Source organism: Spodoptera frugiperda, chromosome 16, assembly GCF_023101765.2.
Source record: "Spodoptera frugiperda isolate SF20-4 chromosome 16, AGI-APGP_CSIRO_Sfru_2.0, whole genome shotgun sequence".
NCBI lineage: Eukaryota > Metazoa > Arthropoda > Insecta > Lepidoptera > Noctuidae > Spodoptera > Spodoptera frugiperda.
In genome coordinates, this window is record NC_064227.1 from 2,108,597 (window position 1) to 2,120,237 (window position 11,641).

Consider the following 11,641-nt stretch of genomic DNA (forward strand, 5'->3'; position numbering starts at 1 on the left):
TAAAGTTTACTCATTGTGCAAATAAAATTAAATACGTGATACTTATGAATAAGAGAACGCGTACTCTGTTAGTCGAGTTAAACCAACTTTCAACTGTGGTGGAGGGTAAAAAACGATTCACAAGTTGGAACGCCAATACTTATTTAACACAAGCTTCTGCCAGTGGCTTCGCCCGCATTCTTGTGGGATAAAAAGTATCCTATAACCCTTGGGTGATTCTATCACTCTTAGGAAGCTGTCTGCATACCAAATTTCATCACAATCCGTTGAGTAGTTTTAGCGTGATTGGCGAACAAACATCCAAACAACCTACCTTCACATTTATAATATTAGTGTGGTCGTGTGATAAGTACATTTTTTATATAAACTTTGTAAGATTTTCTCCGGTGTCGTCGTCGTGTGCGTTTACAAACATACAAGTTTATATACACACGACATTCAAACCCGAAACAACAATTTGTAAATCACACAAAGACTTGCTTCGTGCGGAAATAGAACCTGCTACACCACACCGACCGTGCAGTCATATATTCTATTCTGTCGTCGCCACACGTTATTATTTTACATTCTATATATCATGTTAATAAAAAAAGTAACGCCACGCCTTTTATCCCCGAAGGGGTAGGCAGAGGTGCTCATTACGACACGTAATGCCGCTATACACCCACTTTTCACCATTTGTGTTATAAGTCTCATGTAATAGGGGGTGAGCCTATTGCCATATATTGGACACAATTCCAGACTCCGTGCTACTACTGAGAAATTTTCGAAAAACCGAAAACACCCCAGATCAGACCCGGGAATCGAACTCGAGATCCCTTGTCCGGCATTCCCACTTGCGACCACTCGACCAATGAGGCAGTCAATATGTGTATATTATGTAAATATGTAATTATAATAGCGTTAGCACTTGTGATAATTATTTGCATCTTGCATTGCAGGTGGCCATAATTTACTTGCTCATAAACGCTTTATAGAATTCATTACTGATGGTAATTTTATTGTGGAGTTCAGTTTTATTGTTTTTAGACATGATATATTAGTTCAAAATACCATAGACAGAGTTCCTGTCAGATTACCGGCTAGAGAAACAGGAGTAGGAACGGGTGGTTTTTAGTCAGTTAAGAGTCTTCCTCTCACCTCACCCTAGGCGGGAGTATTCTCTTTTATAGTAGCTTATAAGCCTGTAACACCAGAGTCACCAGTACATTGCTGATCTCGAAGGAATTAAAGTAGTTTAGCTACTAAATACTGTGTTACTCGTGAGGACTCCCTTTGTACTCACATACCTCTTCGCGCCTCACCCTAGGCGGGAGACTAAAAGTATGAATATACGGGAAAATGTGCATTGTAACTGGAAAATACGTATCAGTAAATATGGATTCCATACTCAACAATTATTGACAGAAATTGGCATGACTTTTTACTGATTACAATATCACAATCCGCAACCAAGTTAATCAATCACATTAAAGAAATTAATGTTTCAATCACACCGCAAACGTTTATTTAAAAAAATTTAAATGTACAATTAAAGTTTAAAACTATTTAAATAGCTGTCACAATTATAAGAATTATAAATACGCTTGTTGATTACAAATTAAGTTAACGTTTAATTGGTTTCAATAATTATAATTGTTTCTGCTGATAATTACATGATTACCACGGTGGTACAGTATTCGTAAGATTGCAGTTCGATTCCAAGAAATGGTAAGTAAGAATAGGTGTATTATGTTTCGAGAATTATTTGGTTAAAACTTGATTGAGGTACTTAAAACTGTGGTAAAAAGTTGATATCTTAATATCAGTGGAAACGACCGTTTCCACTAACTAATATTACATCTTCGCATTATAGCTACATAGCACATCTCTAGTGGCATAACAAACTAAGTTGGTTGTAAATGGCTTATAAAGGGTTTTTCAACAAGAACTTTGTTTTTAATTAGGGCAACACCAAGAACGTGGCAGTTTTTGACATTAAATTTTTGGCGGTATTCGTAGTAGGTGCTTTGGCAATTGCTACAATGAATTCAATTTCGCTCAAAAATTGCATTAAAATAATTCAAATTCACTATGAAAATGGTCGTTCTTTTAAAGTTACATTTCGTAAAATTCGTGATATTTTCGGACAACATAATCGTCTGAGATCGCGAATTTTGCAGAAGGATTTGGCTTTGAAGCCTTACAAGATTCAACTGGTGCAGGAATTGAAGCTGACCGACCATTCAAATCGCCGTAGAACCTGCTCAGAACAACCTGCTGGTTTTTCTCAAAAAAACATTTTTTCAGACGAAGCACATTTTCATTTGTCAGGGTATGTCAATAAGCAAAATTGCCGCATTTGGCCATTATTGAGAAGCCTTTGCATGCTCAACGTGTCACTGTGTGGTGTGCTATGTGGTCTGGAGGTGTGATTGTTAGGAAAGTCATTAAAAATTTTGATGAAAGAATCAACATCTGTCAGCGTGGTCCTGGTGGACATTTGTCAGATATCATTTTTCATTCATAATTGCCAAACTTTTCTCTTTTTAATACAATAAAAATTTTATGCATGTTCCACCAAATTCTTTATTTTATTTTGTTTTAAAAAACAAAGTTCTTGTTGAAATACCCTGTACATACCTAAGGGGTGATTAAAAATTACAATAATGAAATTAATTTAAATTAACTAAAACCAACGGTTTACTCACGTAAATATTCTGAGTAAAGCTCTACTAGTTTTGAGTTACTGAGGGACTAAATAGGCTACGCGACGTCGTCACGTCTGCATACACTGCTCATGATAAAGAGTCCTTTTGTGACACGAAACTAGTATAGCTTTTCGTAAAATATTTACGTGAGTAAATTGATTCTTTCAGTTAATTTAATAGCTCCTATGACAGTTATTATAGAAATTTAATAAGACGACAGTATTCTCTAAGAAATAAATAATAATAAAAAGATCATACCTTAATCGGCGGCGCATAATCCACGGCCATCATACAATCGCTGTTGACACCCGCTTCAGTCTTGATCATGGGAGGCCCATGGTGGTACAACTGTCCCATTTGATGGTGATGGACCCCACTGTCACCACGGCTGTACCAAGTGGTGTACATACCGCAGTTTTGGTCCCTATACTCACTCATATACTCATTTTCACCTATAGCGTTCAACATAAAGTCAGTTTCGATTGGACGAAAAGTTTAAAACAGACAAGAATTTTAAATTGATTTTTAAACTTTCTGTTTTTTCGTTTTTATAGTTCATTATATTAGTTTAGGGTGGTTTTTGAGATTTTTTGTGAATATTGATTATTTTTAGTGTTCATTTTTTCAGTCATAAAGTTTTTTTGATTTGCACTCTTGTTTTTAGTTCTTGTGTCAGTTTTTTAGTCATTTTAGTTTTTAATTGTTCTCACACAGTCAGTTTTTCCACATAACACTTGTCCACACAACACTTCACTATAGTTTTTTTATGAAAACAAACTTGAATTTCAGTTCGATCACTACGCCGGCCGTGATTAAGAAAATAAAGTTAGAATATTTTAAATAAATTGTTTTAAAAACGAACAAATAATTTAAAGTTTTAAACTTAGAACAGATTTGCAAAAATAGAATAATAAAAGCACCCTTTTCAATTAAATTGAACCCGTTTTTTATTTTTTTAAAGAATAATTTTGATTCTGAATCAACTATAAATTTTCAACATTTAAAATTATTATTGCACTACGTACATTTTTTTGAAATAAATAGATTAATATTTATTATTTATATTTGACTATTATTTTTTGTGGTCTATTTTACGGATTTCTATCTTGTAGGCAGCATCTGAAAAAAAGAAACAGAATTATTTAAAAAATATAATAGCTAAAACTAGGTTAGTTTTTTGGTATTGATTGAAAAAGAGTAACCTATGGAGTTCATTGCTCGTTCTTCTCCATAGGAATCTACACTTTGGAACGAGCAAATAGCTTCACTAGAGGACTAACCGACAGACAGAAAATTTTACTATATATTTTAATATTGTTTGCTTTGACATTCCGAAGTGTCTTATCGGTCTATTTGAAATAACAACGTCACGCCTTTTATCCCCGAAGGAGTAGGCAGAGGTGCACATTACAGCACGTAATGCCGCTATACAATGTACACCTACTTTTCACTATTTGTGTTATCAATCCCATGTAATAGGGGGTGAGCCTATTGAAATCTATTTGAAATAAATAAATATTTTTGACTTTTACTATTGTTTAGAATTTTGAAAATCTAAAAACTTGGAAAGTGGATTATTGTCATCCTTGTTACTAAGCACATGGATCGGTTTGTTGTTTTTTAATGCAATCATTTCAATAGTAATTTATCACGGTAGATAGATTTCCTCATTAGAAAATGATTATCTTTAGTAAACAATACGTTGTAGGATGGAGAAGGAAGGAAAATACAAAACATAGCATGACGATTGAAGATAGACTGAAGGGGTAGACAGAAGTTTGTACAGTGTACACATATTCAATATACCACCCATTTCCCACTTATTTCCAACTGCTTAGCCGTTGCCCGTGACTTCAATTGCGTAGAATCATGATTTGTGAAGGAATTTGGGGTTTTTGTTTTTGGTTCATTTTGTTGACATAAAAGTGGTTTAATTACTCCTTAATACATCAGCTACTTGGCAATAAACCCGTCAAAATCTGTCCAGCCATTTCAAAGATTACCCGGAACGAACAGACAGACAAACCGGAATTTGTGAAAATGTGATTTAGATGTATATTCATATGCATGTAGTAAAAAACATCTATTTCAATATTACAAACAGACACTTAAATTTTATTTACCAGTCTAAATGACTTCTATCCACATGACTTTAGTCCCTAATTTAACCCGAATTGACCCCAAAACCTTATACCAAGCAGCCATTCTTTCAACCACAAAACCACTGAACACAACTAGCTTAGAATTGCAAATATAGCAACACACTGTTTCACTATATACACATATAAATAGGTACCTATACATAGAACATACAAAGTTCACTGACCGATGAAACCACGCCCCATGTACACGCCCATTGCACGCCCCGCCCTCTGGAAATTTGGTATAACGTAGTTCTACTCTATAGGAGTATAGGTAAAGAGTATATTTAAGCTATGTTGTGGTGTGAGGAGTGGTAGGTGTCTGAAGATTTCAAAGGTTGAATATCTCTTCAGAATTTTTCGTTTGTAAATATTTGAAGTGATTTATTAATTGCCCTGATTAATGTTTTTAAGACTAACTAGATGATTATGATTTTTATATAAATTAAATTGAGCAAAGGATCACCTGATGGTAAGCAATCACCGTCGTCTATGGGCACCGGAAACACCAATGGCGTTAAAAGTGCGTTGCCGGCCTTTTGGGGGTTAGGAATTTATGTGTTGTTAGGGAAATCGGGGATTGAGAAGATTAGGAAGGCGGGTAATTGGGCCTCTAGTAACCTCACTCACACAATGCAACCAAATGATGGAAGTATATTAGTCTAGTTAGCATCACCATCATCTGTGAGAATCTAATGCTGAAGTTATTGACCTCTTTTATAAGACGTCTTAAAGACAAGTTTTCCATAAACTGCACTTATTAAGCTGGTAGTAAAGCTGTTCAAGAGGTTGAGGTTTAAAAAAGAATGCTGCCAACCGGCCTATGTATTGGTAGATTTTAGCCTCTGTGATGTTAAGCAGAGATAAAAGAGATTGAGCAATCATTGGTTGCTCAATCTCTACTTCTCATCACATCACATCATCAGCCTATAAGTGGCCACTGCTGGCTAAAGGCCTCTTCTCACACAGAGAAGGTTTGAGTATTAATCACCACGCAATGCAGGTTAACGAGTTCAAACTTGTAACTAGAAATTATAAGCTCAGGATTCCTCACGATGTTTTCATTCTACGTTTGTCGGCGGTGTCTAAATAATCTTAGAAAATGCATATAACTCGGAAAAAGTCATATTGGTACTTGCCGTTGATAGGTTTAGAACCCACACTCTCATGTCGCAATCTCTGCTTATGATTGGCAAATCAAATGCCAAAGGAATGTTAATGAGTCTAGCTTTATCGGATACAGGAAAGCGAGAATGGTATAACGTCATGCTTTTCAGTCCCCAAAAGAGTTGATAGGATTACACACATACAATGTAGCTTAAATTTTTCACCAGTTATGTTATGAGTGTAATAGGGGTGGTTATAAGCCCTCTCTGTTACCATATATCGGACACAATTGCAGAATCTATGCTACTATGAAAATACGGCCACAACGTCGCCGCCTAAAAGCGACTGCTGCGAAGCTGATTTGGGTTTAATTTCCGATTCGGGCATATTCTTTTAGATTTTTTTAATTAACCCTTTGGAAAATCAAGCATATTACATTAAATTAACACACTAAAATAAAGTGTAGAGACGCATTAGCCAAGAACTCACATTCCTAATCCCACCTACCAATTAAAATAACAAAAATTCAAACGATTTTCAACCTAACCGCTATGTGTAAGTAAGTACATAATATACCCCCTTATATACACGCTAATCTTCAATGCCAACATTTAACATTGGCAGTGATACCGACACTTACAAAACGTACGCACATCGATGCGTTTAGCGCAGAAAAAAAAAATATCTACGCATGCGTAAATGAGTTGAAAAAAAGTGTATCTACACTACATGCAAATTATTCGCCACTTATTCGAGCTACATAGTTTTTGTATCGTTTCCCGTGACCGTGAATGTTTGGATATAGTGTGGATTGACGCTTTTTTTCTTCTGTGTTTTTCTATTAAGAGCTTCGTCTGCATTGCCGTGGGAAGGGTGGCCTATATGTTATCTACCCCTGTTCCAAATTTTATCTCGAACTCTTTAGTCGTTTTGTCGTGAAAGAGTAACAAACAAACAAACTTTCGTATTTATAATATTAGTTGGATGTGCCTTATAAGTTTATCAGGGATGAATATGGCAAAACAGACGTTAAGTGAGAGAAAAGAATAAAAAGGGATGATGACGGGGTGTAAAAATTAAAATCTATTTAGTTCGTCAGTTAGGTAATATTATACGTCTCTAATATTTTAAAACAATCTACAAGATGGACATTAAAATAAAAATTGGTTATCTACTCTATTGAACAGCACTTTGTAAACGTATGGTCTCATTCTAGTCTATAAGTTATGCGTTATAAAGAAGCGTGCCTAATTGTCTGTAGTCACACACTAGGCATAAATCTAGATTGTTTACCCAATTACTGTAGTTTTATTTATTTGCTAGTTTAGTGCTAATTTGAGTACATAATTGGGGATAATGAAACTTCAAATTCATAATTAAAATATAGTAAGTTTTAAGTGTGGGAGAGCCCCGGAGTTGCGAACTGCCTAGAGTATTATGGGGTTCCAGCTTGAAAAGTAGGAGTAAGAACGGCATGGTTAGAGTCTGACACTTCCTCTCACTTCGATATACAATGACTTCACACGAGTGAAGTCATTGTATGATATTCTCCCTTAAAAAAAAAGAAAGTGTGGGAGAGTCATGCTTCGGCACGAATGGGCCGGCTCGACCAGAGTGATATCACGGCCTCACAGAAAACCGACGTGAAACAACGTTTGCGTTGTGTTTCGTTATGTGCCAATTACCCAATCTTCCCAATTCCCGATTACCCAACGACCCCTTAATTCCTTACCGCCAAATGGCCGGCAATGTACTTGTAATACCTCAAGTGATTCAGGTGTCTGTGGGCGGCGACGATTGCTTACCATCAGGTGATCCTTTTGCTCGTATACCGGCTTATACCATAAAGAAAAATAAATATGAACCCAGCTTTGATCATTAAAAGCTACGGACGACCATACGAGTTACCGAGGCTCCAGCTCAAAGCAGGAGTAGGGACGGGGTGACTCAGGGTGGTCCGTTTCTGACTGACAGACAACGCACTTGGCATGTATGTTACTGAAGGAGTGTAGGGGAGCACTAAGAGAGGATTTCCCTAAGTTTCCACGGGAACAGGGAAAAGCAGCAGAAGTTAGTATAATATAATTGAATACGCAACGTCATGCCTTTTATCCTCGAAGGGTAGGCAGAGGTGCACATTACGGCACGTAAGGCCAATGTACACCCAATTTTCGCTATTAGTGGTATACGTCCCATGTAATAGGGGTGAACCTTTTGCCATACACTGCAAACAATTTCAGACTCCATGCTTCTACTGAGAAATTTTCGAAAAACCGAAAAAAGCCCAGTAGTACTTTACCCGGGAATCGAACCCGAGACCTCTTGCCCGGCAGTCGCAATTGCGACCACTCGACCAACAAGGCAGTCTATAATTGAACTAACTTTGAAATACGAACTGACTTTAACTTAATACAAAAATAAAAAGCTATTTATTTCATTTGCTACAATACGGTAACTTACACCATGAACTTAAACATCGTTTAACGCTAGTTAAATTTTAATCGCGTTCAAAGCGAATTAGCGTGAACCGAACCATCACTGCATTGTTAACTGGGATTAAAATATAATTGTTCAAAGTTTTTTCGAGTCATTTGGGTGAATTTATTCAATTGTTAGAAGTGTTTAAAACTTTCGTTTTAAACTTTTTAATACTTTACATGGCATGCAGTTTTTCTTTGAAGAAATCAAATTGATCTCCGATTAAAGACTTGTAGTTTTTTTTGTACATTTGTCATGAAAACAATAGTGGCTATTAATGCTTTAGGTTTTTTTAATCATTATTATTATAAATGGACATCAGTGGACACTACCTATAGTATTTTAATAAACAAAAAATGCTTCCATAAATCGTTTTGGCAGAATCATCATGATTTTTTTGAAATATTAAATTTTTAATGGTTTTTGCTGTACATGACAAGTATTTATTTCTATGACATTTTGTCATTGTCATGACAACGGATTGACTAGGCTAATGCTTAGGATTGTTGTCATGGAAGTTTTTTTTTAATTTATTGGTATAGCATTACGCTTTTTCCCTTGTTAATAGGATGGTCACGAATACGGCAGTTGAACAAGGGTTTTTAGTTGATTCCCGGGTCGAGAAATTTAGTAGGTATTTATTTTTATTGAGTATTTCAAATTTCTAAATTCTCAATAAAACGTAACTGGAATTAAGTCCCAATTTGTTTCGCAGAGCCAGTGGAGTTAGTGTAACATTTATGGTGAGAAGGGTTTTTTACATTACAAACACGCGAATCTACCTGAAAGATCAGTTAGTTTCACGTGTTCACTAGGAAAGATCCTAGTCTACCGGCAACGTTAGTTAATCCTAAGTAAAAATTCTAATTGCCACTAAACAACACATTCACGTATCATGCGACGCTGTACGCCGTAATTCCCGCCAACTCAAAAAGCCCACATCTTGGTATATTTGACTACTTTTTATTATTAAAATTAAGATAACTTTCCATGACACATACATTGCTAATTATATTTAAAAAAATATATGACTTTACTTAGCCATTTCACAAAAAAAACGTAGATGCAGATGAACCGAAAAATTATGATCAATAAAAAAATCTATACAAAATTTCACCACAGTTGGTGCAGAAAAATACAGTTTTCACTATACGGTCCACTGCATTCTAAATTACGGTTAAGAAGGAATATTAAAAAATGTATTTAAATTATAAAAAGTAAAGGAAACGCAGCAATAATCAGAAAAACTAAATTCATATTTGCTAACTAGAGAAATCAGAAATCCACTTTCAAGCGAATTTATGTTTAAGAAATAATTAAAAAAGTAAAAATATTAGTATGAAATCGTGCATAATTAATCATTGCATGATAAATTAGAATATTAAGAAAAAGTTTCGACTATCAAAAAGCCTGATGAAACCAGTGTTTTTAATCGTCGATTTAATTTATTTTTTGGCCGTTTTTATGTCACTGTTGGTATTATTGGTGCAATCCAACCTCAAAGAAGTTTTTTGGGGATTGATTAAAAACCGATTTTACAACGATTATTTACTTAATCGGTTAGAAACGGTATTTGTATCGAAATCTGATTAATGATGAGCATTTTTTCCTGTTACATTATTGTAGAGTGGCAAATAGCAACGACAGAGTGGAATGGGAATGATGAAGGGGTATAAAAAATTTAAAATCTATTTAGTTTGCCAGTTAGGTAATGTTTTTTATCGTTTGAAAACACAAAACTTAGATAAAACGAATCATAGTTTAGGAGTGGGAGCTAAATACGTCATTTCTAAGTATATAACTTACATAAAAATGACGTCACGCGATATTTAAAATCATCAATTATCATCGAAAGTATTTGTTTCTGTAAGAAAATAAAAAAAAAACGTGTCTAATGTTTTAAAATTGTCTACGAGACGAACTTAAAAAAAAATTCATTTCTATTCTATTATATTTTTTCACCACCCAGCTCTACCACTCTTCTCCTGGGTATTATATGTACCAACTGCAGGACTACCTATTTTTATAGAGTTCGTTTAGCAGCACCCTTAAGATAAACCTGGACCCTTAAAACTGCGATCTCCAACCCATTTGCTAAGCATGAAGATTATGCATGGCTGATTATTTAGAGGAGGAACTGTCACGAGCTGATGATGTTGATTTATAATCAAATCTAAGAAGATTTTTTTAGTCGGTTAATCAACTTAAAAAAAGCAGTACCTCAGTTTGACCTGTATGTATATTTGTGCGCGATTACCTCACGTTTGGCTGAACTGACTTTGATGCGGTTTTTGGTGGTTTAAAAATAACAAGTAGTAGAGTCATCGAAATAAAAATTGTGGAATAATTTATTGTAGTAATAAGATTTTTTCTAATCCCATTATCATAGCGCTAATTACCAGTTTAAGGAATTTAATTTCTATAAATCATTAATGTCAGAAATATCCTCATGCTTCAACACGTGATATTTCAGTACTCAATCACATACCGATATTTTGATTGGCAATACGAAAAACTCACGATAATAGAAAGAAACTTTTTTAAATTCACTTTAAACATAGTGCTAAATTGCAAAACAGAAAAAGTATTCTTAATATGAAACACCTATAATATAGCTCTGTAGACTTCAGTACAAAAAAAAACATGAATACTTTTCATTTAAAAAAAAGACGCCTTGTAAATTTTACCCCCATCACCCATCCCAATTCCATTCTATTCCATTTCAAAATCAAAACCATAAAACAACAAACCGAAAAACCGCTTTCCCAACCACCCATGCCTAGCAACCACCCTTAAAAAAAACATCAACAAAAATTACCTTCATCGGAAAAAAAACACACAACACAACGTACACAACACAAAAATACACAGTCAGCAAGAACTAGAAACACCACTATCACACACTGATAAGAGAAACACAGAAAAAACCTCCATTTTTAATAACCGGACAAAAAAACACGTTTTTTTTTTCAATTTTTTTCACAACGCCGTTTGTTCCACGGAGCGTCAACACGGCCGATGTCTTTGGATCGACTAAAAACTTGCTTCGGAAAATGTGTAGGCGTTATGCATGTGAGAGGGATGGAGTGAGGGTTTTTTGTGAGGGGGACAGAGAGGTCGGAGTGAGGCGAGGGCGTGTCGGAGTAGGAGTGGCCTAAGTTTGCATAAACGGCATCCAGTACGGACTGCTCGAAGTGGCAGTGTAAAGCCTGATTCGAGCAATAT

General features: G+C 35.2%; 1 protein-coding gene across 3 annotated transcripts in view; it reads right to left on the minus strand.

Moving 5' to 3' along the window:
- The window catches only part of LOC118280641 (zinc finger protein rotund), a 174,574-nt gene extending 163,137 nt beyond the window's left edge, over positions 1-11,437 (minus strand). For all 3 annotated transcript variants that reach the window (XM_050699388.1, XM_050699389.1, XM_050699387.1), the window contains exons 1-2: positions 11,235-11,437; positions 2,949-3,809 (exon numbers count right to left, since the gene is read on the minus strand). In XM_050699388.1, the coding sequence (XP_050555345.1) occupies positions 2,949-3,158 (210 nt within the window). In that variant the 5' untranslated portion in view covers positions 3,159-3,809; positions 11,235-11,437. The remainder of the gene's footprint in view (positions 1-2,948; positions 3,810-11,234) is intronic.
- Between the last annotated feature and the right edge of the window lie 204 nt (positions 11,438-11,641).